The sequence below is a fragment of the Aquarana catesbeiana genome, linkage group LG02 (assembly GCF_042186555.1).
Source record: "Aquarana catesbeiana isolate 2022-GZ linkage group LG02, ASM4218655v1, whole genome shotgun sequence".
NCBI classification, from domain to species: Eukaryota; Metazoa; Chordata; class Amphibia; order Anura; family Ranidae; genus Aquarana; species Aquarana catesbeiana.
This window is the reverse complement of record NC_133325.1, coordinates 694,944,676-694,970,552: the sequence shown is the minus strand read 5'-3', so window position 1 is coordinate 694,970,552 and position 25,877 is coordinate 694,944,676. Positions and strand designations below refer to the sequence as shown.

Genomic DNA, 25,877 nt, shown 5'->3' with positions numbered 1-25,877 from the left:
AAAATGCTGTTGTCATAGATGCAGTATGCAGTTTAGCATTGTCCTGCAGAAATTTGCAAGGCCTTTACCGAAAAAGACGTTGTCTGGATGGGGCATATGCTGCTCTAATACCTGGATGTATTTTTCAGTATAAATGGTGTCTTTCTAGATGTGCAAACTGCCCATTCCCAATGCATCAAGGCACCCCCATACCATGAATTGAACCCAATACCATTAGAGATGCAGGCTTTTGAACTGATGAGCTGGAAAGGTCTCTCTCCTCTTTAGTCTGGGGGACAATGGAGCCTATGGTTGCAAAAAAGAATGTCAAATTTCGATTTATTTTACCACAGAACAGTCTTCCACTTTGCAACAGATCATTTTAAACGAGCTTGAGCCCAGAGGAGACAGTGGCATTTCTGGATCATGTTCAGATATGGCTTCTTTGCATAATAAAGCTTGCATTTGTGGATGGCACGGCAAACTGTGTTCACAGAGTGATTTTTGGAAGTATTCCTGAGCCCATGCAGGGATGTCCATCACAGAATCATGCCTGTTTTAATGCAGTGCCCTCTGAGGGCCAGAAGATCATGGGCATCCAATATTGTGTTTCAGCTTTGTCCCTTGCACACACAGATTTCTCCATATTCTAGGAATCTGTTGATGATTTGTACTTATCTTTGCAATTTTATGTTAAAGCACATTATTCTAAAATTGTTGGATAATTTTTAGATGCAGTTTTTCACAAATTGGTTAACCTTTTCCCTTCTTTACTTCTGAGACACTGACTTTCTAAGATGCTCTTTTCATACCCAGCCATGTTACTGACATCTTCCTTGTTAGTACCACTTACTTTGCCAGCTTTTTGTTGCCCTGTCCCAACTTTTTTTGAGACCTATTGCTCTCATCAATTTCAAAATTACCTTTTTTTTATTTTTTCTTAAAATGGTACATTTTCTCAGTTTAAACATTTGATATGTTTTCTATTTTCTGTTGTGAATAAAATATGGCTTTGAGATTTACAAATCATTGCATTCTATTTTCATCTAGATTTGACACAGCGTCTCAACTTTTTGGGAATTGGAGTGTAGGTAAAAAGCTACAATAATTTTGGAGTTTGGCATTTTATTTTTTTAAACCAGTACATTTATAAACCTAATAGTTTCAAATATCTTTATTTTCTTATGATTACATGGTGGTGCCATCCACCAGTTCACTAGAGCACCCTTACACAAACTGTTGGCAAGCCTGTAAGGAGTACAATACAACCTTTCCTTCTACCTACAGACATTTTAGTCAAGTGGGCAATCTTTTAATGTGACAGCACCAGTAGTCTGTTGTTCTGAAAGGGCTGCTTCTGAAAGGGCTGCTGTGGATCACTTTACCATGGTGCAAGTGCAGTCAACTTTTAAAATGTTTGCTAGCAGAGTGCTGGTAGTTCTTGCGTATATGGTTTGTGTAGGTGATAACTAATAATGTGTTTCTTCTCATTTGTCATCACTTTAGCTTCTCTTGATGTTACCAAACAAAAAGACCTGAGTGGATTTTATAGGCATCTTTTAAATCAGACTGTGGGGGAAGAAAAGGCTCCAGAATGCAGCTTGAGAGATACAGGGTAAGAATTGCTGTATGTTACTTTTTCTAAAAGAATTCCGCCATAAATGTTTTGGAGACACAAAGCTGCTTCTTTTCCATTTTGGAACCTGTGTAGCTGCAGGTTAATTCTGGTACAGGGGCTTATCAGTTCCAATGTAAACAGATGTGAGATTGAGACTGATTTTATTAAAGGAATTGAGACTTTTCACATTTCTCTACAGTTATCCATTTACGTGAAAAGAATCTGGTTTATTTACTTCATTAATTGAAGTGAATATTCAAACTAATCTAATAATTGTTTAAAGGGGTTGTAAACCCTCGTGTTTTTTACCTTAATGTATACTATGCATTAAGGTGAAAAAAATTCTGACGCTGACCAGCCCCCCAGCCTCCCCGTTTTACTCACCTGAGCCCTTTCTTTCCCTCAGTGGAGACGCGCTCTACCTCTCTTCCTGTTGTCTCGGCTCTTGATTGAGAGCAGCACAGCGGCTCCCGCTGCTGTCAATTAAATCCAATGACGCAGGGGCGGGGCCAAGTCCGGCATCCTGTGTCTATGGATGCAAATGCTGGACTCGGGAGTGCGCCCGCACTCTAACCCATAGGGAGATCGCTTCTACTAGGGGGTTTACTGATGTGGGGAGGAACTGATAGCCCCGCTGGGGGACCTTAGAACAGGTGGATTGGGGCCACTCTGTGCAAAATGAACTGCACAGTGGAGGTATGACGTGTTTTTTGTTTAAAAAAAAAAAAGAGGGTTTACAATCACTTTAAATTTGGAATAAAAATATAAATAGGTTTATATTAAAAAAAAATCAGGGCAGCGTCTTCACAGATGCTTGGAGAAGAAGCTAAGTAACCAGTTCCTCTTCCAGGGTTGCTGGGTTCTCCAAGTGAAACAAAGCACCTCAGTGGCTAGCTGTGGTCAGAATGTTGATTACAGTATTCACATCAGCAGGAAGAGATACAGTTCTCAACAAACATGGACTTTTATACCTCTCTGGGACCAAACGGTAGAGGGGCATTCAGCATTTGTATAGGCATTCAGCTTATACAAATGTATAATATAAAAGATAGAGATAGAATATATTAATTTGCTATAAGCCATTTGAGGTTTGAAGGCTTGTCGGAAATTACATTTAGTGTCCTGTAATTGAATTACTAAAAAGCTGCAAATACAAAGACTTGTCTTTATTGGACTGTAGTTTAAATCTCTATTATCTTCAGTTCTGGTAAGCTGTAGAAGCTTTTTCTGAATAAAGAATTTTAATTATACTGTTTATATGAGATGCGACAATTTAATTCCTCGAATGGACTGTAAAAAAAAACAAAACACCTGCATTCTTCAAAAGATGAAATTTGAAGACAGTCTTTCTGATCTTCTGTCGAGATTTGAGGCACCATCTTTGCGGAAATCTTTCTCGCTCTCAATTCCTCCATTAGAATGTGCCGCACTGTTTCCCCTGTTTGTTTTAATTCTTCCGCCATCAGTTGCATCGATCTGAGAGTACGAGGACTCGCACTCTGTCCACGTTTGCATCTGTCTTTTGCTTTTTTTGTTGCTTCAATGTGGGCATCTTCCGGCCCCTCCTTAAACCACCTATGCCATTCAAAAACACTTGATTTCTTCATGGAATGTTTACCATAAACCTTTTGTACCTGAGATAAAGCTTCACTAGCAATTTTGCCAATTTTCATGCAAAATTTGATGTTAATCCACTGTTTCAGATTCCGGTCACTCATTTTCCACCAACAGCACAACACACACGTTATTTCTTCTTCTATTTAGTAAAACCTGAGTCAACTGGTCTGCGACCCAAGCGAATGCAAGTTAGAGCATGTCAGCAAATGCTTGATTGTGAAAGGCTGTGTAACACACTACCATAGTGCTATGCCGCAAGAATTCCTGGAAAAAAAATTGTCACACCTTGTGTATATATATATATCTTTAGTGACCTAACTTGCCTATCATGAAGTATGTTTCACGATGTGCAGGTTGCTGTGTTCTGTAGAAACCTTCTGTTCAGGGGAAACCCAGTCCTGTTCCTGCTGCTGAACTTCTGGCACTGGGGAAGTTGATGGATCCAAGTTTTCTAGGAAGCTGCAGTGAACAAGCTTGCAAGGAGGACCCACCCCTCCACCACCATGTGGAAAGGTTGTTTCATGGTGTACACGTCATGTAACATCATCTCTAAATGGGGGAAGAGTCTGATGAGACACGGGATTCTCTCTTCCATTCACAGATCATGTTACATGCAACACGATGAAACAGCTTTTCTCAGTAGAGGAGGAGGGGGCAGGTCCCGGTCGGAAAGTTGTTTACTGCAGCTTTACAGAAGAAGACTTGGAGCTATTAACTCCCTTAGCGCAAAAAGTTCAACAGAAAGAAGTGGACTGGGCATCCTCTGCACACATTTTCTTACAGCATCCAGCAGCCTGCACAACATGGGATATCCATTACAGCCAAGTTTGGTCACTAAAACTAGAGCTTTTTTATTTTTATTTTTTTAGGAAAACTTCAGCTTTAAATACCAGCATTTCATCTTCCCTATAATTCCATATTTATCAAACATTTAATGTGGATATACATTGCATACTAATATTGTAGGTACTGACTTTACTGGAAAATCCCCAATTAATCTGGCTGTTATGTTACCTTCCATGTTTAGAGTAAAAGAGGAGAAGCCAAGGGGCTATCCAGATGAAGTGAACAATACTAGTCAGCAGGAAAACATTGATGCTGATAGTGATTTGGGTACAGAGTCCAGTGAGGAAGAGGACATCGCCGACAAAAAGCCTTCATGCAAGTCTGGTCCAAGTCAAGTCAAAATAAGTGAAAAGACCTATTACAGACCGAGACATTCTAGTTCATCCAGCGAAGAACAAGATAACCATAAGGGAAAAGAGAGAAAAAAGAGTGAAGAAAGTCGGCTTGACAAAGATAGATCCCATCGGGATTATAGCAGAGAAAGGAGGGAAGAGTTTGATGAAAAACCAAGGCATGGGGAACCTACTGACAAAGACCGACAAAGGAAGAGGGAGGAATCAGATTCTGAGCTAGGAGCTAGAGAAAGGAGAGAACACAAAAGTAACAAGGATGGAAAAAGAGATGATGGTAGGCATAAAAAAGATGAGGCTAAACATGACAAGGACCGAGAACGAGGCAAGAAACACAAAGATAGGATGGATGATGGAAAGGGACGAGACAGGAATGTTAAAGATTATAGGCACAAAGAATATGGAGAAAGGTCAGATAAAGACTACAAAGATCGGTCAGAGCGACCGTATGAACACAAGCTAGAGCGAGGAGAAAAAATAGAGAGAGATTGTGAAAGAAGGTCAGAGAGAGATAACAAAGATAGGTTTCATAGTGAGCGTGGGGAGAGGTCAGAGAGGGAGCGTGGAGGGAGGTCAGAGAGGGAGCGTGGAGGGAGATCAGAGAGGGAGCGTGGAGAGAAATCAGACAGGGAATGTATGGAGAAGTTGAATTCCGAGGACACAGAAGTGAAAGATAAGCAATATAAAGATAAGAAACACAGTGAAAGTAATAAAAAGAGAAGCACATCACCATTTGAAATGCCACCTAAAAATGAATCCAAGAGCGATGATGGAGGAACCCAAAATGTGGATAACTCCTCAACCAATAAGTTTGCAAAGCGAAGTAATGAAGGGGATGTGGTATCAGCCAGGGACCGGTACCTTGCTCGACAAATGGCTCGGGTAAAAACTAAAGCATATGTTGAGATAGAGGAGGATTAGCAAAACCAGTTATTCAGAAACATCAGATGGCCTTACCTTTTGGAGGTGGGTCTGTCATTAAGTTTTCATATCAATGCATTTCTCTGGCAGGGGTGCTAATAAAAGGATTTTGATTTGATGATATGATATACCGAGATTTCCTTAATATATCCTGCAGTTTTGGGCATTTTTATTGTTTTGAAAGTTTGTATACAGAATTACTCAAGTAAACATCAGTTGTAACTGGCGTGTGTGTTGTCTTTTTGTCACGTGAAATAGATATTCCATATGACAGTATGGAAGTAGACAGGGCATATATGTTTTCTGTCCAAATTACTAACAATGTAAAGGATTTATGAATGAAAGTAATGTACTAAAACTGCAAATGATAATTTGGATGCAGCTACTTTGTGTTTTTGGACACCTATAACCTCTAAATGTATGCTATTTAGAAGTTTCTTTCTATCTGGAAACTGACAACCTAGTATCCATGTTCACAAACTGGTGTAGAGCGCATTTATAGTTTTGCAATAAAGCATATCTAAACCCAAAAATAAAAAATGTATTATAGCACAGCTTACCAATTCTTAGATGTGGCTGCATTCGTTTTCGTTTTCTTTTGTAGGCTTTTTTCTTTTAATTTCACCGGGTGGTCAGGCCAGTAACACACTTCTATCTTATAGTGGCTACACTCACTCTTCCACTGCATCTATGGAGAAGCAAAGTAGCCAGGCAAACTGCAAAATATACAGATTAAATACATGTATGTGATCTGTGCTACCTGCCAATGATTTTTTTCTGTCTATGTGACCCTTAAATTAACTACAGCACAGAAATGTCCGGTCTCCTATCCTGCCTCAGCTGTGTAAAGTAACGCTTTTAGACCTTGTAAGGGCCCTTTCACACGGGTGTTCCTTCATCTGTTTTTCATCTGTTTCGGGGAAGAAAAAAAAATAATTACACAGAGCACTCTGGCTTCATTGAGAGGTAGGCCTCATTCAGATGGGCGCTGGAAACCTTGGGGCGTTTGGGGCTGTGGTGCACCTGCTCCTGCATGCCTGTAAAAATTTGACATTCACCCATGTCTGTGCAGCCAGCTTCTGCATCCACTCCCTAAGGCTCCCTGCATGTAGTTCAGGGGTGGATACAGATGCGAAAAGAAAACAAACCTAATGCACGCAATATGGGTCTGAATGTGGCCCACCTCTAAATGAGATCAGAGTGCCCCCTGTCAATATCTGCAAGCGTTATACTTGCACATTACATACCTAGGCTATGCATGTGATTAACATGAGTGCACATATCTGACGCTAGGTCAATTTTAAATTATTTAGAAAAAAAAGTATTCAGAAAATTTGAGAACTATTGAGATATATTTATTATGGCATTATTTTTACAGTAACAGTTACAATACAAGGCACATACTGATGATTTACAATCTATCTTAGAACATTCATAAGTGGAATGGCTGCATAATTTATTACAGATACATAATATACAAGTGAATATATAGATATGTACAGATATGACTCGTGTTACATGCTTTACTCAAGACATAACAATTTCTGATGTATGTATGCTTGTGTGTGTGTGTATGTATGTGTGTGTGTATATATATATATATATATATATATATATATATATATATATATATATATATATATATATATATATATATATATATATATATATATATATTATACCCATGGTACATGACACCAAACATACACATGCTGATACCTGGTATCTCTGTGAAAAGATGGCTTAGGATATTTTAATTTATATATAGAACCAGCTGAAAATAATATTGCAGTATGCTAACAGATATTGTAGCACACTCCTTTTCGTGCTATTAAGTAATATTGATATGTAATAACAGTCTTCGAACGCGTATATTTTTTAAAATATGAACTATCATATCATTAATTGTTAAGTTGATCTGCTGTGACGCAGATATGATTTGGCTTTGTATCAATGTAAAATAGAGCTACAAAGGAACTTTGTCAATTTAATTCTAGAACTCCTCAGGAACCCGAAAGCACTCTAATGCAAATAACTTCCACTAAGAAGTAATTGCTTGGCTTCTCCTCTTGTACCTCTTAATTGGTTGGTGAGACCTCCCATCGCATTGATGGGTTAGCTAGGTAGGAGTGGGTGAAGGAAGAGGCCCCAGGGTAAGCAATGAATTCCTAGCTGGATCTATATGTTAAATACTCAAGCACCATAGGTTTGCTCTTAATAAAAAAAAAAACTAGCACAAGGTGGAAGCATGGCAGAGTACAGACAAAATACAGGTTTGCTTTAAGAGGTCCCAGTCCCCACTGATGCGATGTGGGGAACCGCGTGTGATTTGGACAGGAATTGCATCACATTCCTGTTCAAATCACATGCGATTCTTTGCAGTGTACATTGAGCCCATTAATTTTGTATGGCTCAAATCACACAAAAAAAGGTGCATGCACTTTGCCGCACTGGAATCGGATCATATGGGTGCTCGCACCCATGCGATCCGATTTAGCCAATCGCACTGCGTTTTGTGAACTGTTTTTGGGGTGTGGTTAATTTAACAATGACGCCTGCAGGTATTGCTGTGAATCCTGCACCAAATCGGTGTGAAATTAGGCTGAACAGATAAATCAGTAGTCCTACATTCAGCCAATTTATACAATAGGCTGTTTTACATTTTACATACAATTTCTATGCCTTTTCATTTTAAATAGTGTAATATCCATTTTTTACACATGGATCCACTGCTTTATAGGCATCATTATGTGTTTGCGTAATATGGGCCATCTCATCAGTAATAATCAAGAAATGACTGATTTAAGCTGGCCATACACCTATAGATTATCTGCAGATTTTCTATGGTTAGATGGAATAAGTTCAACAGATTTCTCCATGTACGCTAAACTGTGTGGATGTAGGAATCTCCCACTGGGCCAAGCTTCAGGTTCTTGCTAGTCGGCCCCGCTGGCTCTCAACCTAAACAATGCCTGCACCCAAAAAGAATGTTCCGGTATTGTGAGCCAGCGGGGCTGACTAGCAAGATATGGAAGCTTGGGCCAGTGGGCGATTCTTCCATCCACACAGTTCAGCGTTGATGGAGGGCTTTTTCCATCTAACCATAGAAAATCTGTAGATGATCTATAGGTGTATGGCGTGTCTTAGTTTAAGTAGTGAAGGCAGCAGTTGCACATTTAGATATAAACAATATTTTTTTTTTCTCCTCTGAAAAGCTACCCAGAGCAAAGATGGCAAAAGACCTTAATGGATGGTTGGATATAGATGCACAGCACAAAGTTTGACCAGGAACATGTGCACATAGACTGCATGCATGTATGTTTCTGACTCTGGGATGGAGAAATGAAGGCAGGACAGAAGATGTCTATAACCATCATATCTTGGGGGGTACTGTAGTGGTTGGAAAACCTTTGTAACTTTTCCAGTCTTTTCTCTGATGATTAGATGGTGCAGTGTTGGTGTTTATAGACATGAGATTTTCACCTGGTCCAGTATCAGGAGATTAATTCTCTACGACCAGCTTAAGAAACATTAAAGCCTTTTTTTTTAACAAGTAATTATAAATTAAATGGCACTGTTGTAGTTGAAAAGGTGTAGTTAATAGAGGTGATAAAGGTATGTGAGGGGTTTGTGTTCCTTTTCTATTGGAGTGATTGTGTGTGTATATATTTCACACATGTATGTGTGTGTGTAATTCTGCAGTCTAAATGCATAACTATGACTGCATTTTACATAGTTGTTTCTCCCTGCATGGTTGATGGAATTCTAGCTGATGGCACCAAAATTGTTGTGCACAGACCTAACATTAAAGCTGATGGCACCAAAATTGTTGCACACAGACCTAACATTATTAAAGCTAACGTTCTGTCTCTATACTTGCCTTGTCCTTGAAATATTAGGACCGCTCTAACATTATCATTCCAAAGTAAATGCTTCCTTAAAGCCCAACTCTGGGCAAATTAGAAATTATCTCATGCTGTGCCTCCACTGCAAGGGTTAATTGTTTTGTCTAGGGGAGAGGAGAAACTATTTTACTTATCTGATTCTCTGTTCCCCTAGCTTTAGGCACTCCCCTACAATCTGGTAGTGTAATGGCCCTTGGTGTACTCATGTACAGAGCAGGGCTATGAATCCTGTTCTGGTCTTAATGTCATCAGGACACCAGACCGGTGGAGCATGGGGGAGTAGACTCTGCAGGGACTTTGCTAGCTGTGGGTTAGTAAATATATTATTTTTTTTGCCCTAGAAAAAAAAAAAAAAAAAAGCAATTAACCCTTGCAGTTTGGGCCTAGCCCCAATGCAGGGGATAATTTATTTACCTAGATTTGCCCTTTGCTGCGGGCAGGACGCTGTCGGTGTGAGCTGCTGTAATACAAATTATCCGTGATTTATTCAGTTTACACCTACTATCTTCTGTAGTTCCCTCTGAATCCTCTACAGTAGTTTCACCAGGACCCGCATTCGGCCTCAGTGGAACTTCAGATCCAAAACATCTGTATGCCCTAAATTGATGGGCCTCTCTTCCTATTATAAGGAAGTAAAACTATCTTATATATCCATACCCAGTTACCTTCATTTGTTATACTATGAAGTACCAACACTCTGGGCATGCCAAATAACCCTTATATATCACGATTGGGAAACACGCTGGATGGGCAGACAGTGTCAGCGCCTCTGTTTTTAAACTTCTCTGGAATGCGTAGCTAGCCTACATATATGCCAATAAACCCTTGCTAAAGCTTACAACCACCCCTGAAGAAGGAGGATAAAACAACTCCGAAACGCGTTGAGTGCAAGCACATTGATATCAATAGCTATGTGTACATATGCATGAATCGCATTCCTTTCATTTTGTGTTATAATGTTTTTGATGTTTTTATGATGTTTTTGCAATGAATAAATTATTGTCTACTTACTACACACTCTCCTATACGTCCTTTCATATGTGCCTTTAAAGTCCACTAGGGGAATTGTCTTTGTTTAAAGCTAACGTTCTGTCTCTATACTTGCCTTGTCCTTGAAATATTAGGACTGCTCTAACATTATCATTCCAAAGTAAATGCTTCCTTAAAGCCCAACTCTGGGCAAATTAGAAATTATCTCATGCTGTGCCTCCACTGCAAGGGTTAATTGTTTTGTCTAGGGGAGAGGAGAAACTATTTTACTTATCTGATTCTCTGTTCCCCTAGCTTTAGGCACTCCCCTACAATCTGGTAGCGTAATGGCCCTTGGTGTACTCATGTACAGAGCAGGGCTATGAATCCTGTTTTGGTCTTAATGTCATCAGGACACCAGACCGGTGGCGCATGGGGGAGTAGACTCTGCAGGGACTTTGCTAGCTGTGGGTTAGTAAATATATTATTTTTTTTGCCCTAGAAAAAAAAAAAAAAAAAAAAAAAGCAATTAACCCTTGCAGTTTGGGCCTAGCCCCAATGCAGGGGATAATTTATTTACCCAGAGTTGGGCTTTCATTCAGGAATGCTATGGTATTTTAATGTCATGATAAATAGATAGTAAGGCTAGGTTGAAAAAAAAGCATATTGCTCAAACAGCATGTTTAATATAAGCCAAGACAGGGCAGACGAGCAGTCTTTCATTAGGAACACTTCGTTCTCACCTGTAGTATGGCCTACAGTAGCCCCATTCCCCATAAAGAATTTCCATTGCTGGGTTTTAAGGCAGAACCCTCTCACTTTTAGTATATTAAACATGATGCACGCTATTACACACAAATATTATAAGCACTTACTATAGCTCAATATACTCGTAAAGAACACTTAAATTGATTACCTTTATTTACAGAATAACTGGGAAATATATACATGACAAGTATTTATATATAAACACACCAGTACACCAATGACAGCTAAGGTCAGACATGGGAATCACTATTTGAGCTGGAGTATTACCATACCTTTTTCACTTTAGTTTGAGATCATTTATACTGACTAGAATAAAAACCAAGTGCTCTCAACTTCAAGAATAACTAAACCTAGCAATGAGCATAAATCACTTTACTATATTAAGAGAATGTGAATTCCTTGTTTTTTTTTTTTATTTCTTTAAAACAAACTTTATTTGTCAAGGCTCTTCAGTTCTGTGCTCGACCCTCTGCTTTGAGTGCGTACATCATAGCAATGGGCAGTACAGTACCTGGTGGCTTTGCAATAGGCTGGTTGCACATCTGAACCAGCAGTTTAAGTGTCATAGATCCCTTAACAATTGGGAGGAGGGTCGAGGGTTAAGCGACCAGGTTTATTTTGGGGGAATTTACTGCATTTTTAGAGCAAAAACAGCTGAATTGTCATAGCTGGCCATCCTAGGCTTCAAGTTCTCATTTTATTTAATATATTTAACTTTAACATATTTAGCAGCATGTAAAACTATTAAATTCCAAAACTCACTTTTTTGGGCCACATTTGCGTACTTAACCTACCAGCGAGCACTGAAGGAAAACCCCCACAGGAAGATAACATGCAAACTCCATGTAAACAGGGACCCTACTTTAGATGCTGGACTCAGAACTCTAGCACTGCAAATTAACAAGGCTAACCCTGTGCCGCCCAGCGCAAACAACGTATGCCTCTGGTTTCCTGAGCATGACTTTTGGATACCATCACAACTGTGTAAACTGGAGTAAGGTTAGATGATAATCTCCTCTTGAAAAAAAATAGATGCAGATGTATCACTTGGCAACCGCTGAAACACAAACCATGAAGCAGTGATAAACCTCTGACTGTTTATATAGGTATGCTAATATCCAGCAGCTGTCTATCGTCACAGCTGAGTCTGCAGGGGTTATTTGGAAAATTGAATTATGTAAATGGAACATTTGATCTTAAATTATGATCTGCCAAAACTATGCACTCTGTACTTTACTTTTTGTTCTGCAGAGCTGGAGTAATAGTATTGTATGCTTAGAACTACTTACTGTGTATATATAAATAATATGTAAAAATCTATGCTGCTCCATAATCTATTTCTGTAGTGAAGTAAGAAGGATATTTGTGCATTCAGAAAGTCTGCTGTTAACATTAGGCCTCATGCACACTGGGCATTTGCCTATTTCTCTTGTACGCCTTACTCCTGACAGGAGAAAATCGGCATTAAAAAAATGCACCTAAAGCTGCATTTGTTAGAAAAAAGAAGCGCTTGGGCGTTAATTTCATTGACCAGAATAAAAATGTATTCTGGCCAGTGAAATTAATTAATGCTCAAGCGCTAAATGCACCTAGTGCTAACGTGTATTAAGACAAGTTTAAACACCCCAAGCTGCTCCTAAACATGCTGGCAGTGAGGTTTTTTTTTTTTTCTTCCTGTAAGTGCCCCTGCCTGTATAAATGCCTATGTTTGCATGGACACATGTAATGCTAGAAATGCTATTAAAAACTTAATGGAGGAGATTTTGGCATAAGACGGGGTACCGATTGCCACAGGGTAAGGTGAGTATTGGCTCAGGACACAAGTGCTATTTTAAAGTGGACCTTTCCCTGCCTCTCACTAAAATTCAAATCGGCATGCGTCACTGTAACACTTTTTGCATCAACTTGGAACAAGCATCATGAAAATAAGGCGAAAAGGCTAGCACTCTGTCTGCACACCTTCTCTGGGTCGGTGCTATGGCCCTGCAACCACAGATTCAAAACAGTCTGCCAACAAGTATTTTTAGAGGTAGAGGTCAGTAATGGCAAAATCCATTGTTTAAAGGGAAAACGTCTTAATATATCATTACTTAACTTTTCAACTTAAAAATACTGAGGTATTTTAAATCCTTTATCTTCCCAAACTTCTATTTGGACTCAGAAGGTCTACCTTTACCAAGCCTACCCTTCTTATGAGACCTATATATTAGGATAAACCAGCTAAAATGTGGTAGTTTGGAGGTATACCCCCAAGGCACTGCTCTCATCTGCTATGGGGCTAGTCTGCGGTCCAGGCCTATTGGAACAACTTCTAGGGTCTTGCTGACCTGGGAAGATCTTATCCCAAGCACAAATCTGGGCCTGTTCATTGTGGTCTAAATTTGCTTTATTTTAAAGAAAAATGTAAAGCAGGTTAGCCCACTCCCTCTTCTACCATTACTTTCTCAAACTTCCCCTCAATCCTATTGAGCAGAGTGCATTTGTGCAGCCATCAAGTGCTATCACACAGGCTTGGGAGGAGGATCTTAGTCCTGTGTAAGCTCCTAATTCAACCAACCTGAAACCTACACATGGGGTTTTCTTAGGTCTCTTGCAGCTGAAGCAAGGGAAGGAGTCAGCAGCAGAGGGATAACATTTTCTATGGCCTAAGTGGGTAAAGTATTTGCTTTAAATTTTTACCTTGCAACCCTAAATTGAACCTTGGGAAATGTAAGTTCCATCATAGCTATGAGTCCCTTTCTACTGTCCCAAACCCCCCTGTAAAATGCTGCTGTATGGAATTATATTGTGTTCAGGAAATGCTGTAGCCCTTCCACCTAATTTTCCTTCATGTAACAGACAAGTAAACAGTGCAGTTACATCATGGCTTACAGAAATTTTTACATTTAGAAATATAGACATTTAATATATAATAGAATTTATAATAGTTTTAATTATCTGAATATTCTATACTTAAAAGATAATGTTTAGTCTCTGACACTTTAAAGTATTCCATACAAAAATAAAATGTAACAAAAAATAACTAGGAGCTTGAATACCCCCATTTTTTACACTTACAGAAAAAGTAGATTCAGCTACTTTAACATATTGCAACAACTGCTAAAAAGAGGTAAAGCTGTGCCTGTGATAACCTGACAGGACCCCAACCAAAACTTTCCTTGTCACTTTGGATAGAGCTGGGAAGTGGTGGGAGATTTTCCCTCACTTCCTGTCACTGGAACACACGTTAAACAAAAACAACTCAACATCTTATACAGGCTTAATCCTGTGACATAATTGTAGGTCAAGACTAAAATATTAGAGTAATAAATGATAATATGGAGTGTAAAAACTACATTTGCATTAATGTGTCCAAACTGCCCTCCCAACCTATAGACACCTTTTTCTACTTATTTCAGATCAGCAAGCAACCTCCTCCAACACCACAGTCTACGCCAGCCCAAGCGCGTCCTTATCATTGAGCCAGCAGGCCATGGCATACTGGTTTCTCCCTTAGGACCTAATAGAAAAGCATATATTTGCAAGCAAGCAGGGAAACAACTTTTCTATTAGGTACCTTGAAGAACCAGCTCAGTATAAGGACTAAAGCAATTTTTAGTTGGCATAGGCTATGGACAGTGGAGGGGGTTGTTGGATGATTAGAGGTAAGTAGAAGGGGGTGCCTAAAGGATTGGGAGGGTATGGTTGGGCAAGTAGGACTCTCCAATAGGAGTGTTTTCCCATGGCTTTCTGACCCTTTGGCCCCGAGAAAAGAAGTGAAATCCTCTTAATGGGCCTACAAACAGCAAAAAAAAAAACACTGACCGGGCGATAAGCTTTTTTAAACGTTTTTACTGGAGTTGATACTGTTAAGAGACACAGTTCATCAACTGTATGATCCTAAATATTAGAATTATTTGTTTTGTGTAGTGTTGTACACACAGATATATATCGATAAAAGGATCAGAAATCTGTTCAGAGTTGGCCTTTCACCGTTGGAGGCTTTAAACAGTATTTTGTTAAATTGTGTATGTACTGTATATCTTATGTTTTATTAGATATACAAAGACGGTATAATTCTGTTTTATAATCATGCTGCCAGGGTCTTTTTGAATCTGAACATTTTTGACCACGTAGGCAAATGGCTTTTTGTGACATACATCTTGTGAGTGTGGATACTTTGGTGTTTACAACAATATAATATCATGTGCAAATGACAAAGAAATACAATTTTTAAAATGTAAAAATGAGACATACATAATTGAAAAAATATTCCAGTGTTCTATGACTCATGAATAATGAAAAGCCAAAGCATTTATTAAAGTGGTTGTAAAGCTTATATTTTTTATTAAAATAATAAACGTGTTATACTTCCCTGCTCTGTGCAGTAGTATTGCACAGAGCGGCCCCAAACCTCTTGTTCTCGAGTCCCCCACTGGCACTCTGTGCTCCTCCTCCTCCTCCTCTTCTCAGTCCACCACCATAGGACGCTGCCTCCTAGGGGGACGCACATGAGGGCTCGCTCCCGAGCTGGGCTGTGTGCGCCTATTGCTAACAGGATTTGATTGACAGCAGCAGGAGTCAATGGCTCCTGCTGCTGCTTCTATGAGAAGAGAGAGATGAGAGAGCTACTGCAGACGAGCACAGTGCTGGATCAAGATCAGGCTCCGGTAAGTACACAGAGGGGTGAGGGGGCAAATACAGTGACATTTTTTTGCCTTAATGCAGGGAATGCATTATGGTAAAAATGTCCAGCCTTTAGAACCACCTTAAGTTTAAGGCTGGGTTCACATATATGCGAATTGGATGCATTTTACATCGGCTCTCAATAGTCAGTTCACACATGTCCGGGGCGGCTGTGGTTTCAAAAAGGGTCCTGTGCTTTTTGGGTCCAGTTCAGGTGCAAATTCAGGCAAAAATTTGCACCTGAACAGGAATGCACCAGACCCCAAACCGCAGCCGCACATATGTGAACTCGCCTTAGTTAGAATAGAGAAGGGTTGAAACCCCTGTCAAGTTATTTCTTGCTGTCTGTGTCCTGCTGGGTAGATTTTACTTTGCGTTGTGTCCTGGAGTCATAACAGGAAACTGAATTCCTACTGTAGAGAGTTGTCCATTGCCTGATTTCCCCGTCTTCTTATGGTGACAACAGCATTTTTGGGTTTTCCTTCACTTTCTGTTCAGTGACAATGGTCACCAGAACTAATGGAAGGGTGAAAGTGGAGACCCAGAAAGAAATAATTCATCAAATGGTCTAACTCTTCCCTACTCTGTCCTAACCTAGGCAGAAATTGCATTTTCATAAACTTTAAAGCATGAATTTGTCACAAATACAAATATTCTTTTAGTTAAAGACAGAAAAACATAAAGACGAGGTCCTACCTGTGCTACATATGAAAGGTTGGGTGTAAGCTGGAACAGGCTTACTAACCTACATGGTTCCAGTGACAAACTATTCCAGATACACTTCCCAAATACACAGCAGCAAACGCCCCAATACTGAATTCTCCATACACTCCTACACAGAGTTCAACAGTGGGACTTTCAGATATAAAGGGAATCTCTTATACCTCATTCACACTTGTGCAACTTGTCATATGACTTTGGACATCAAAGTCACATGACAAGTATGCTATGACTTAAAGTCATAGCGACCTTTGTCTATGCGCGACCTTTGTACAACTTTCATTGCAACTTGAGGGCCATAGACTTAAATGTTAACCCTCAAAAGTTGTATGAAAGTCGTACCTGAATGTTTTACATGCAACAGCGGATACAACTTTGCAGGGAGACAACAAGTCACAGCCAGGTCGTACCTATCCAAAGTTGCATCAAATTTGTATGTCTTTGGAGTCGTACAAGTGTGAATGGAGCCTTAATGCAAAACACAACTTTCAGAAGCTTCTGATGGAAATAGCAAATTTCCAAATCCCACATGACAGATTTGTTCAGACACCATTAAGTTTACCCTAGTTGAGTGAATTCATTGTGCCAAAACTAGCAAGGGACCAGGAAAATGGAGAGTGGCTTTTTCCACCTGAGAATTCTCACACAGGTATTTTGCCTTGTGAAAGTTTACCAGTAAAGCTCAATTTGATAATAATGACTAATAAGGTCATTAAGCAGCTGTTATATATTCAAACACTCTGGATTTCACACTGCACATCTAGATATTTTACATGGAATAAATAATCCAAATATTTCTTTGTGTTTAGCATCCTCAGATAATTATCCATAAGACAAGCATGCACACCACCTTTCCATCATGGATCAATGACAAATTTTGAGATTTGGACCTTGTAGTTGTCTTGGGCTTTCATGCTATAGACTGAGAAGGAGCCCAATCTTCAGAGTTGATCCAGCGCATTGAGGGTGGATGAACCATACACAGTATGAGGTTTGGAATAGTTCTCTTTAGGCACAGAATGGGGTGCGTAAAGTTTGCAGACAGGACAAGGTTCTGCTTCTAGGTTACACAGCATTCATATGAATACCACCCATTGGCATTTCTGTGGCAGTCTCTGGGGTTATGCTCTTGATGAAGCGCTATAAGGGAGGCAAAGTAGAATCAATAATGGGGACAACCTTCAGAAATGTAAAGTAGAACTAAAGGCAAAACTGTTTTGTTTTTTTAAATTTGGATAGTGTAATGGAGGAGTATTTTGAGCCCTGTCAGTATTTTGTCATCTGTGTGCCATTGTGGAGATTTCCCTTCACTTCCTGTCCCATGGCCAAAACAGGAAGTGAGGGAATCCTGGGGTGTCATCAGGGTAACAGAACTAGTGCCCCTATTGGAAGATTTCCCCTCTATTCCTGTTCTGGTATCAACAAAAAATTTGGAATTTTCTTTTACTTTCCCTGTCGATGATAACAGTAAACGGGACAATTAAAGAGAGTGGATCTCCCTAACGGGAGCACAGACAGCAATAAAGGCCTAACAGGTGTTCTAATCCCTCTCCAAAAACAATATGTTTGGCCCTATGGAGAACCACACTGTCCACCAAGCAAAGGTCAATCCAGTGCAGCTATCAGGAGTAGTACACACAGTAACCATAAGAAAAAACTGAGACGATGACAGTGCTATCTGGATGGTAGTGGGTGACTATAGATCCTCAACATGTATAAGATCCAAGCCAATGGTAAAGGCTAAAAGGTAAAAGTTTATTGTCCGCAGTACAAAATTGTACACAAAGTAAAATTAAACCCATGATGGGTTATACGATACCATGCTGGTGATTGCGCATACAGATGGGCTAATGTCCATAGGGTCCGTTGAGCTGAAGGGCAGGAGGGTGCAGTGTGGCATGTGGTGATAAGCCACTGACAGCGAGTCCCAAACAGGCGGGAGTCCGTCGGCCCTACCAGGTGAAGTCACCGCAACCACGGAGCGAAAGTCCAGGAACAAATTGTTGGCGATCTGACCAGCATGAAACGCAACACACTTTATTTGTGTTCCATGCTGGTCAGATCGGCCACACTGCACCCTCCCGCCTTTCAGTTCAACGGACCCTATGGACATTAGCCCATCTGTATGCACAATCACCATCATGGGTTTAACTTTACTTTGTGTACAGTTTGTACTGTGAACGATAAACTTTTACCTTTAGCCTTTACCATTGGCTTGGATTTTATACATGTTGAGGATCTATAGTCATCCACTTCCATCCAAATAGCGCTGTCATCCTTTCCGTTTTTGCTAATCCCTCTCCACTCTATCCAAAACATAAAAAAAAGGTTTGCCTTTAGTTATACTTTAAAAAATATGTAAAAAAAAAAACAAAACACATACAGTACATCTCTGACATACATGTTTTATACCTTAAAGGTTCTTGCAAGTACAGAAGATTACCTGTTGATCTGCTATAAATGCACTCCTCTCTTAACCACTTGCTTACTGGGCACTTAAACCCCCCTCCTGCCCAGACCAATTTTCAGCTTTCAGCACTGACGCGTGTTGAATGACAATTGCACGGTCATACAACACTGTACCCAAATGAAATTTTTATAATTTTTTTTCACACAAATAGAGCTTTCTTTTGGTGGTATTTAATCACAGCTGGGATTTTTATTTTTTGCTAAACAAACAAAAAAAAGTTGGAAAATTTTGAAAAAAAAAATCATGTTTCATAGTTTGTTATAAAATTTTGCAAACGGGTAATTTTTCTCCTTCATTGATATGCGCTGATGAGGTGGCACTGGTGGGCACTGACAGGCACAGATAAGGTGGCACTGATGGGGACAGATAAGGCGGCACTGGTGGCCACTGATAAGATGGCACTGATGGGCACTAATAGGTGTTACTGATAGGTACCACTGATAGATCGCACTGATAGGTGGCACTGATGGACACTGGTAGGTGACACCGATGGACAGCACTATTTATGAGGCACTGATTGGTGACACTGATAGGTGGCACTGGTAGGTGGCGCTGGTGGGCACTGGTAGGCGGCACTGGCAGGTGGCACAGGTGGGCACATATGCGCTGGTGGCAGCTATCCTTGATCGGGACCCATGTACCTCTGACAGCAGCTGGTGATCGGCTTTTTTTTTTTTCTCGCGAGGAGAAAAAATAGCCGATTACCGGCTCTGTTTACATCACATAATCAGCTGTCATTGGCTTACTCCAATCTGTGATTCAGCCGAGTCTCATAGACTCGCTGATCACAGAGCGCGCCCTGCAGGGGACGCGCAGGCCGCTCGAGCATGGGAGGACATCTATTGACGCCCTCCCGGCAAAGTAGGTCCGCGCTATAGCCGTCATTCAGCTACAGCGTGGATCTGGAGAAGTTAAAGTGTTATTAAACCCAAAGGCAAACATTTATTATATTGCAGATTATCATTTCTTAGATGTGATGGCTTCATTTCCTTTTTTAAGGCTTTCTTTCTTCTATTATCATCCGGTGATCCTGTCAGTAAGTCTTGTTTTTCAAAAGAATAAGCTCTCCAGCAGAATGCATTGGTTACAGATGAGACAAACCATTTAACACTGGCAGGGGTGTTTACAAAAGATCAGCTTTTTATTTATTTAAAACCTTTATCCCAAATGGAAAAAAACATAACTGTTTGCTGTAACAGCTTATGCCCTGTACATACGGTTTTGCCGTCGGAATAAACTCCGAAGGTTTCTCCGACGGAATTCCATTCAAGCGTTCTTGCCTACATACGGTCAAACCAAAGTCCGACCGTCCAGAACGCGGTGACGTACAGCACGTACGACGGGACTAGAAAAAGTAAGTTCAATAGCCAGTAGCCAATAGCTTCCGTCTCGTACTTGCTTCAGAGCATGCGTAGTTTTTGGTCCGTTGGAACAGCATATAGACGATCGGTTTTACCGGAAATATTTAGAACATGTTCCATTTCTAGGTCCGTCAGAATTTTCGAAAACACGTGATTGGAATAGACGAAAAGCTCCCGTCGGACTTTTACAGTCGGACATTCCGCTCGTGGGTACGCGGCAATACTATATAAATTGTGAGCTGGAATTTGGCTTCAATCTGTTAGTGTATTTAAATGTAAATCTTTTTTGTAGACTAATGTACAGGAATTTTGTGGACTGAAGTGGTGTCAGGCCTATTCCTTGTCTTCTACTAAACTACTTACCACTTCCACTCTTAGATCTCTACAATAAAAAGGATAATCATTTTTTAGTCCAAAATAAAAACTAGAAGGGCTACATAGACTACATACCTGACTTTCTGACAAGATCAACAGTTTTTTTTTTTTTTTGCACTTAATAAACAGATATAATAAACTGCCTCCAAACAAACCTAATAGGAGAAGTTAATTGATAGGATTTACATACACTTTAAAGTACAACCATGCTTTGTCCATGCAGGCCAAATGTAACTTCAGGAACTGAAATCTATTAGCAAAGATTGTTTTCAGGCCTCCTAGCAAGCTCTGCAAGATACAGATCGTATTTGGCAACGCATATGCCTGCTAAAAATTTCTGTCTAGGGCACCTGTTCACTTTAGGGTACCTACAGCCATAACATTTGCCATATTTTCCCCTAGAATATGGTTTAGGCACTATATGTCTCTCATATAAACAGATCTACACTTATATTTTTTATTTTAACAAATTTCATTTATTATAGTACTATAGTGATCCGAGGCACCCCAGTAATCTTGTAATTACAGGGTAGTCTATATTTCCTGTAAAAAAAAAAAAAAAAACATGGTATCAAGGGCATCGCTAGCACTGAGCCCCGGGGCATTTCACTGCAACCATCCGCAACTTCGTTAGCTGGCATGTCTCAATGCTTTGCTGCCTGTCAGGGAAATAAAATTAAGTGCCTAAGGAAGCTTCCCTAGGCTCATACTTGACTCTAACATGACACAAGTTGAGGGGAAGCCTAGAAGCAATCCCTTGCTTGCTGCACTGCATTTGAGATCTTAGTAGCTCGAGGAGGGAGGGAGATCATGCTGACAAAGATTTGTGCTGAGGGGAGAGACTTGGGGAGAAGAGATTTTGTTGGGGATGAAGACTTGTGCTGAGAGGAGAGATCTGAAAAGGTTTGTGGTGGAGAAGGGAAATATTTTAGTAGAAGCTGAGATTTGTAAGGCAGTTTGTGGGGGAGAATTGTGTCTTGCAGAGGAATTTGTGCTGGGGGTTGTGTGAGCATGCAGATAAGTGCTGGATTTTTTTTTGAGAGGGAAATTGGGGGTGAGTATTTTTTGCAGAGGAAATTTTGCACTACTCTGTTTTTCACACCCCTGACCCTTATACTATGTGTGTTATCTAGTCTTGACCCCTACATACTGTGTGTTACACAACTCTGACACCTGTACTGAGTATGTTACACACCCCTGCGCTATGTGCATTATGTACTTCTGACCCCTGAACTTTTGTGTGTTACACACATCCCGCACCCTCCATGCTCTTTGTGCTTACACACTCCTGATATCTGCACTCCGTTACAAACCCCTTCACTCTGTGTGTTACATATCCCTTACCAATGCAGTTTGTGCATTACATACTCCTGACCCCTGCATTTGTGATTTCTGCACTTTGTATTTTATACCACAGACCCCTGCATGTGTGTTACATACCCTTGAGCTCCACACTCTTATGTTATACATTTCTGACTCCCTTCACTCTGTGTGTGACAAACCTCTGAGTGTGCTACAACACTCCCAGTATCTGCATTCTGTGCATTATACACTCCTGCCCCCTGCACGTGCACCCCTGCCCCCTGCTGGCTATGGATTACACAACCCTGACACCTGCATTTTGTGTCTTAAGTAGTCCTGACCCCTACCACCTGTGCTTTACATAGCTTGACCCCTGCACTCTGTGCATTACGTCCTTCTTATCCCTGCACTCCGTGCGATATGTGCTCCTAAACCTAGTTATGTACTCCTGACGTTTGTATTACATGCCTCTGACCCCTGCACTTTGTGCTTTGCAGACTCCTACACTATATTGTGCATTACATACTTCTGACCAAAGTGTTTATTGTCTCAACAGTTGCTGGTCACTATAAAGTTTATTTTTTTGGGTACAAGGACTGTGACTGTGCTAAGCATAGGGAGATTAGGCTCAGGCTTTTTTTTTACTATGCCCCTTTAAGCACCTCCCACTGTTTGCTATGCACTGCTTGTTACTCTTCTTGGGGTGTCCCAAGTTTTTAAAATGCTAGCAACACCCCTGCATGGTATAATTATTTTTGGTATATTCCTGCATGCTCCTATTGATCTTTAATAACAGCCCCCTTACCTCTTTTAACGATCCAGGAGTACTAGCTAATCGGTACACCATGTACACTGGAACGCAGATGAAAGAGGAAGTTCCAATGCAGTAGCCAAGCACAACAGACCATCCAGGGTATGTGTAATTAAAAAGACGAAGTTCTGGGGGACTGGACATAAAGCTGCAAATAATAAACTGAAAAAAGGTAAAACATGTAATTGTAAAATGCAACATAGTGAAGTTGATACAGCCTACATAATTGGTCTAATCCTTCAATCTGTGATACCATGTAAGGAATGCTAAAGTGATATTTCAATCAATATTACATGGGATAATGTTCTATAAGAGGCCATTTTTACCATACTTTAAACTTTTAATCAGCGAAATAAATTTTAGATGCATCAAAATAACAGTTGTGCAAAGTTGTACAGTTTGTTTTCTTTAGAAATCAGCCACAGTCTAAGTAGATAAGCCTGTCCCCTGACAGCATGCTGTAAAGAAGGACCCTTGCTCTTTGATTGAAGCAGTGACCATTTTGCAAGGTCTGACACACCCCCTGCTTAATCACGCTTGGGCTCTCCAATCAGCAAAGCTCATGCTTACTGCTGTTAGGGGTGCTCTAGCTGTTTTAACATGAGGGACCTCTAAATATAACTGAATAATACATTTTTGGATTACCTGATTCAGTCAACTGCTTGTTGTTGGATTGCATGGTTACAAAGTTCAAAATAACCATCTCATTCAAATTTGGTCATGGGATGGTTTAGTCTGACTGGCAATGTATCTATGTTAAAGAAGGCTTTTGCTGAGAGAAAATGGAAGTTGCATTGCTAATCTCTACTTCTGAAAATGCTAGCTGCATGTTTTCATGCTGAGCTAGTAAATTTAAAGCTGAACTCCAGATTTTGCTGCAGAGTTGCGATGGCCCAGCTTGGACCAATGTAAGTATGATAATACCATACCTGAGAAACCATTGTGAAAGAGGACAATCACTGTAGTAGTCACCGCTACTACAGTGATCACCGCTGAATTCTGGGTCCAGAATGCCTTGGGGATGGTGGGGATGGTTGGGGATGGTGGCATCACTGCACCACCTCATCCAATCACAGAACAATTTGCATTCATTGAGAAAAATGCAAGGCGTTCTGTGAATGGCACCCACGCTAAGCTAGAGATTATTTGGAAGTGGTGCTAATTGTCACAAAATAACCTGCTACTGGCCCACATCCCTAAATTACATAGATAAAGACAATTTTTCCTCTGGATGGGACTTTACAAAGGGGACAGAAAGCAGCTAGAGTCCCTCCGGCCCTCCAGCGTTTTTTATCCGGCCCGCGGACTGCCCCTTTAACATCGCGGCACTCCCCCTGCCCTCTGCTACTTTTATAACACAGGACGGGAAACATGACAGGTCTGGACAAAGGACCTTTTGTGTTAAGAAGCAGGTGATTGGTTACTAGGCATCAGGGCGGTCCCAGGAATCAATCACCTGCCTTTCACTTGCAAAGTACCGCTCTTTGTCCGGACCTACCATGCTTCGTGTCTTGTGTGATACAGGTAACAGAGGGGAGTGGGAGTGCTGTGATATTATACAAGGGGCGGCAGTGTAATATCGATGAGGGGAGTCTGTGATGGGGGATCTGTGATATGGGGGATCTGTGATGGGGGATCTGTGATATGGGGGAGTCTGTGATATGGGTGGGGATCTGTGATGGGGGATTCTGTGATATGGGGGAGTCTGTGATATGGGGGGAGTCTGTGATATGGGGGAGTCTGCTATGGGGGAGTCTGTTATGGGGGAGTCTGTGATATGGGGAGTCTGTTATGGGGGGGGGGATCTGTTATAGGGGAGTCTGTGTTATGGGGGATCTGTGATGGGGAGTCTGTTATGGGGGGATCTGTGATGGTGGAGTCTGTTATGGGGGATATGTGATATGGGGGATCTGTGATGGGGGAGTCTGTTATGGGGGAGTCTGTGTTATGGGGGAGTCTGTGATATGGGGGATCTGTGATGGGGGAGTCTGTTATGGGGGGATCTGTGATGGTGGAGTCTGTTATGGGGGATCTGTGATGGGGGAGTCTGTTATGGGGGGATCTGTGATGGCGGAGTCTGTTATGGGGGGATCTGTCATGGCGGAGTCTGTTATGGGGGGATCTGTGATGGCGGAGTCTGTTATGGGGGGATCTGTGATATGGGGGGATCTGTGATGGGGGAGTCTGTTATGGGGGGATCTGTGATGGCGGAGTCTGTTATGGGGGGATCTGTGATGGGGTAGTCTGTTATGGGGGGGTCTGTGCTATGGGGGGGACTGATATGGGGGGATCTGTGATGGGGGAGTCTGTTATGGGGGGATCTGTGATGGGGGAGTCTGTTATGGGGGGTCTGTGCTATGGGGGGGACTGATATGGGGGGATCTGTGATGGGGGAGTCTGTTATGGGGGGGATCTGTGATATGGGGGGACTGTGATATGGGGAGATCTGTGATGGGGGAGTCTGTGATGGGGCGTCTGTTATGGGGGTATCTGTGATGGGGGAAGTATGTGATATGGGGGAGTCTGTTATGGGAGGAATCTGTTATATGGGGCTTTGTGATGGAGAGGAGTTTGTGTTGGGGGGCTTTGTGATGGGGGGATCTGTCATGGGGGGGCTTTGTTATGGGGTGAGTCTGTGATGGGGAGGGGGGTCTGTGATTAGGAGTGGTTCTGTAATGAGGGGAGTCTGTGAAATACTGATAAGTTCATATTGATTACAATTGTTCTTTATTTTTAATATTGTACTGTTTTTTCCTGTTTTTTTTTTTTTTTTTGCACTACAAAAAAGATGTGTGCATAGGAATTAGTTCATATTTTTTTAAACTATAGTGCGGCCCCCCAACAGTCTGAGGGACCGTGAACTGGCCCCCTGTCTAAAAAGTTTGAGGACTCCTGAGCTAGAGTATCGCTCAGGTAGAAAAATATATAAATATTTTAATAGTTTAAAGATCAAAGAATAATCATATACAGTGAGGACAATAGAAGTACCCAACGTGTTTCAAGACTGTAAATATACTTTCTTTTCTTCTGCATACCCTGAAGAGAAAGTATATTTACAGTCTTGAAATGCGTTGGGTACTTCTGTTGTCCTCACTTGTACCTCAACAGATTCAACTGTGGTTATTTGTGATATTAACTGTGTTTTTTCTGTATCAGCATCCTACCCAATTTTCATGTATTGTATATGTATATGATTATTT

General features: G+C 40.9%; 2 protein-coding genes across 4 annotated transcripts in view; one reads left to right on the top strand and one right to left on the bottom strand.

The window, feature by feature from the left end:
- Window positions 1–5,557, top strand: part of NSRP1 (nuclear speckle splicing regulatory protein 1) — a 141,898-nt gene extending 136,341 nt beyond the window's left edge. For all 3 annotated transcript variants that reach the window (XM_073616848.1, XM_073616847.1, XM_073616849.1), the window contains 2 exons: window positions 1,486–1,594; window positions 4,242–5,557. In XM_073616848.1, coding sequence (XP_073472949.1) covers window positions 1,486–1,594; window positions 4,242–5,331 — 1,199 coding nt within the window. In that variant the 3' untranslated portion in view covers window positions 5,332–5,557. The remainder of the gene's footprint in view (window positions 1–1,485; window positions 1,595–4,241) is intronic.
- A 1,113-nt stretch (window positions 5,558–6,670) lies between these two features.
- The window catches only part of SLC6A4 (solute carrier family 6 member 4), a 179,680-nt gene continuing 160,473 nt past the window's right edge, over window positions 6,671–25,877 (bottom strand). The window contains exons 13-14 of the mRNA XM_073616846.1: window positions 22,672–22,839; window positions 6,671–17,498 (exon numbers count right to left, since the gene is read on the bottom strand). Of these exons, the coding sequence (XP_073472947.1) occupies window positions 17,424–17,498; window positions 22,672–22,839 (243 nt within the window). The 3' untranslated portion in view covers window positions 6,671–17,423. The remainder of the gene's footprint in view (window positions 17,499–22,671; window positions 22,840–25,877) is intronic.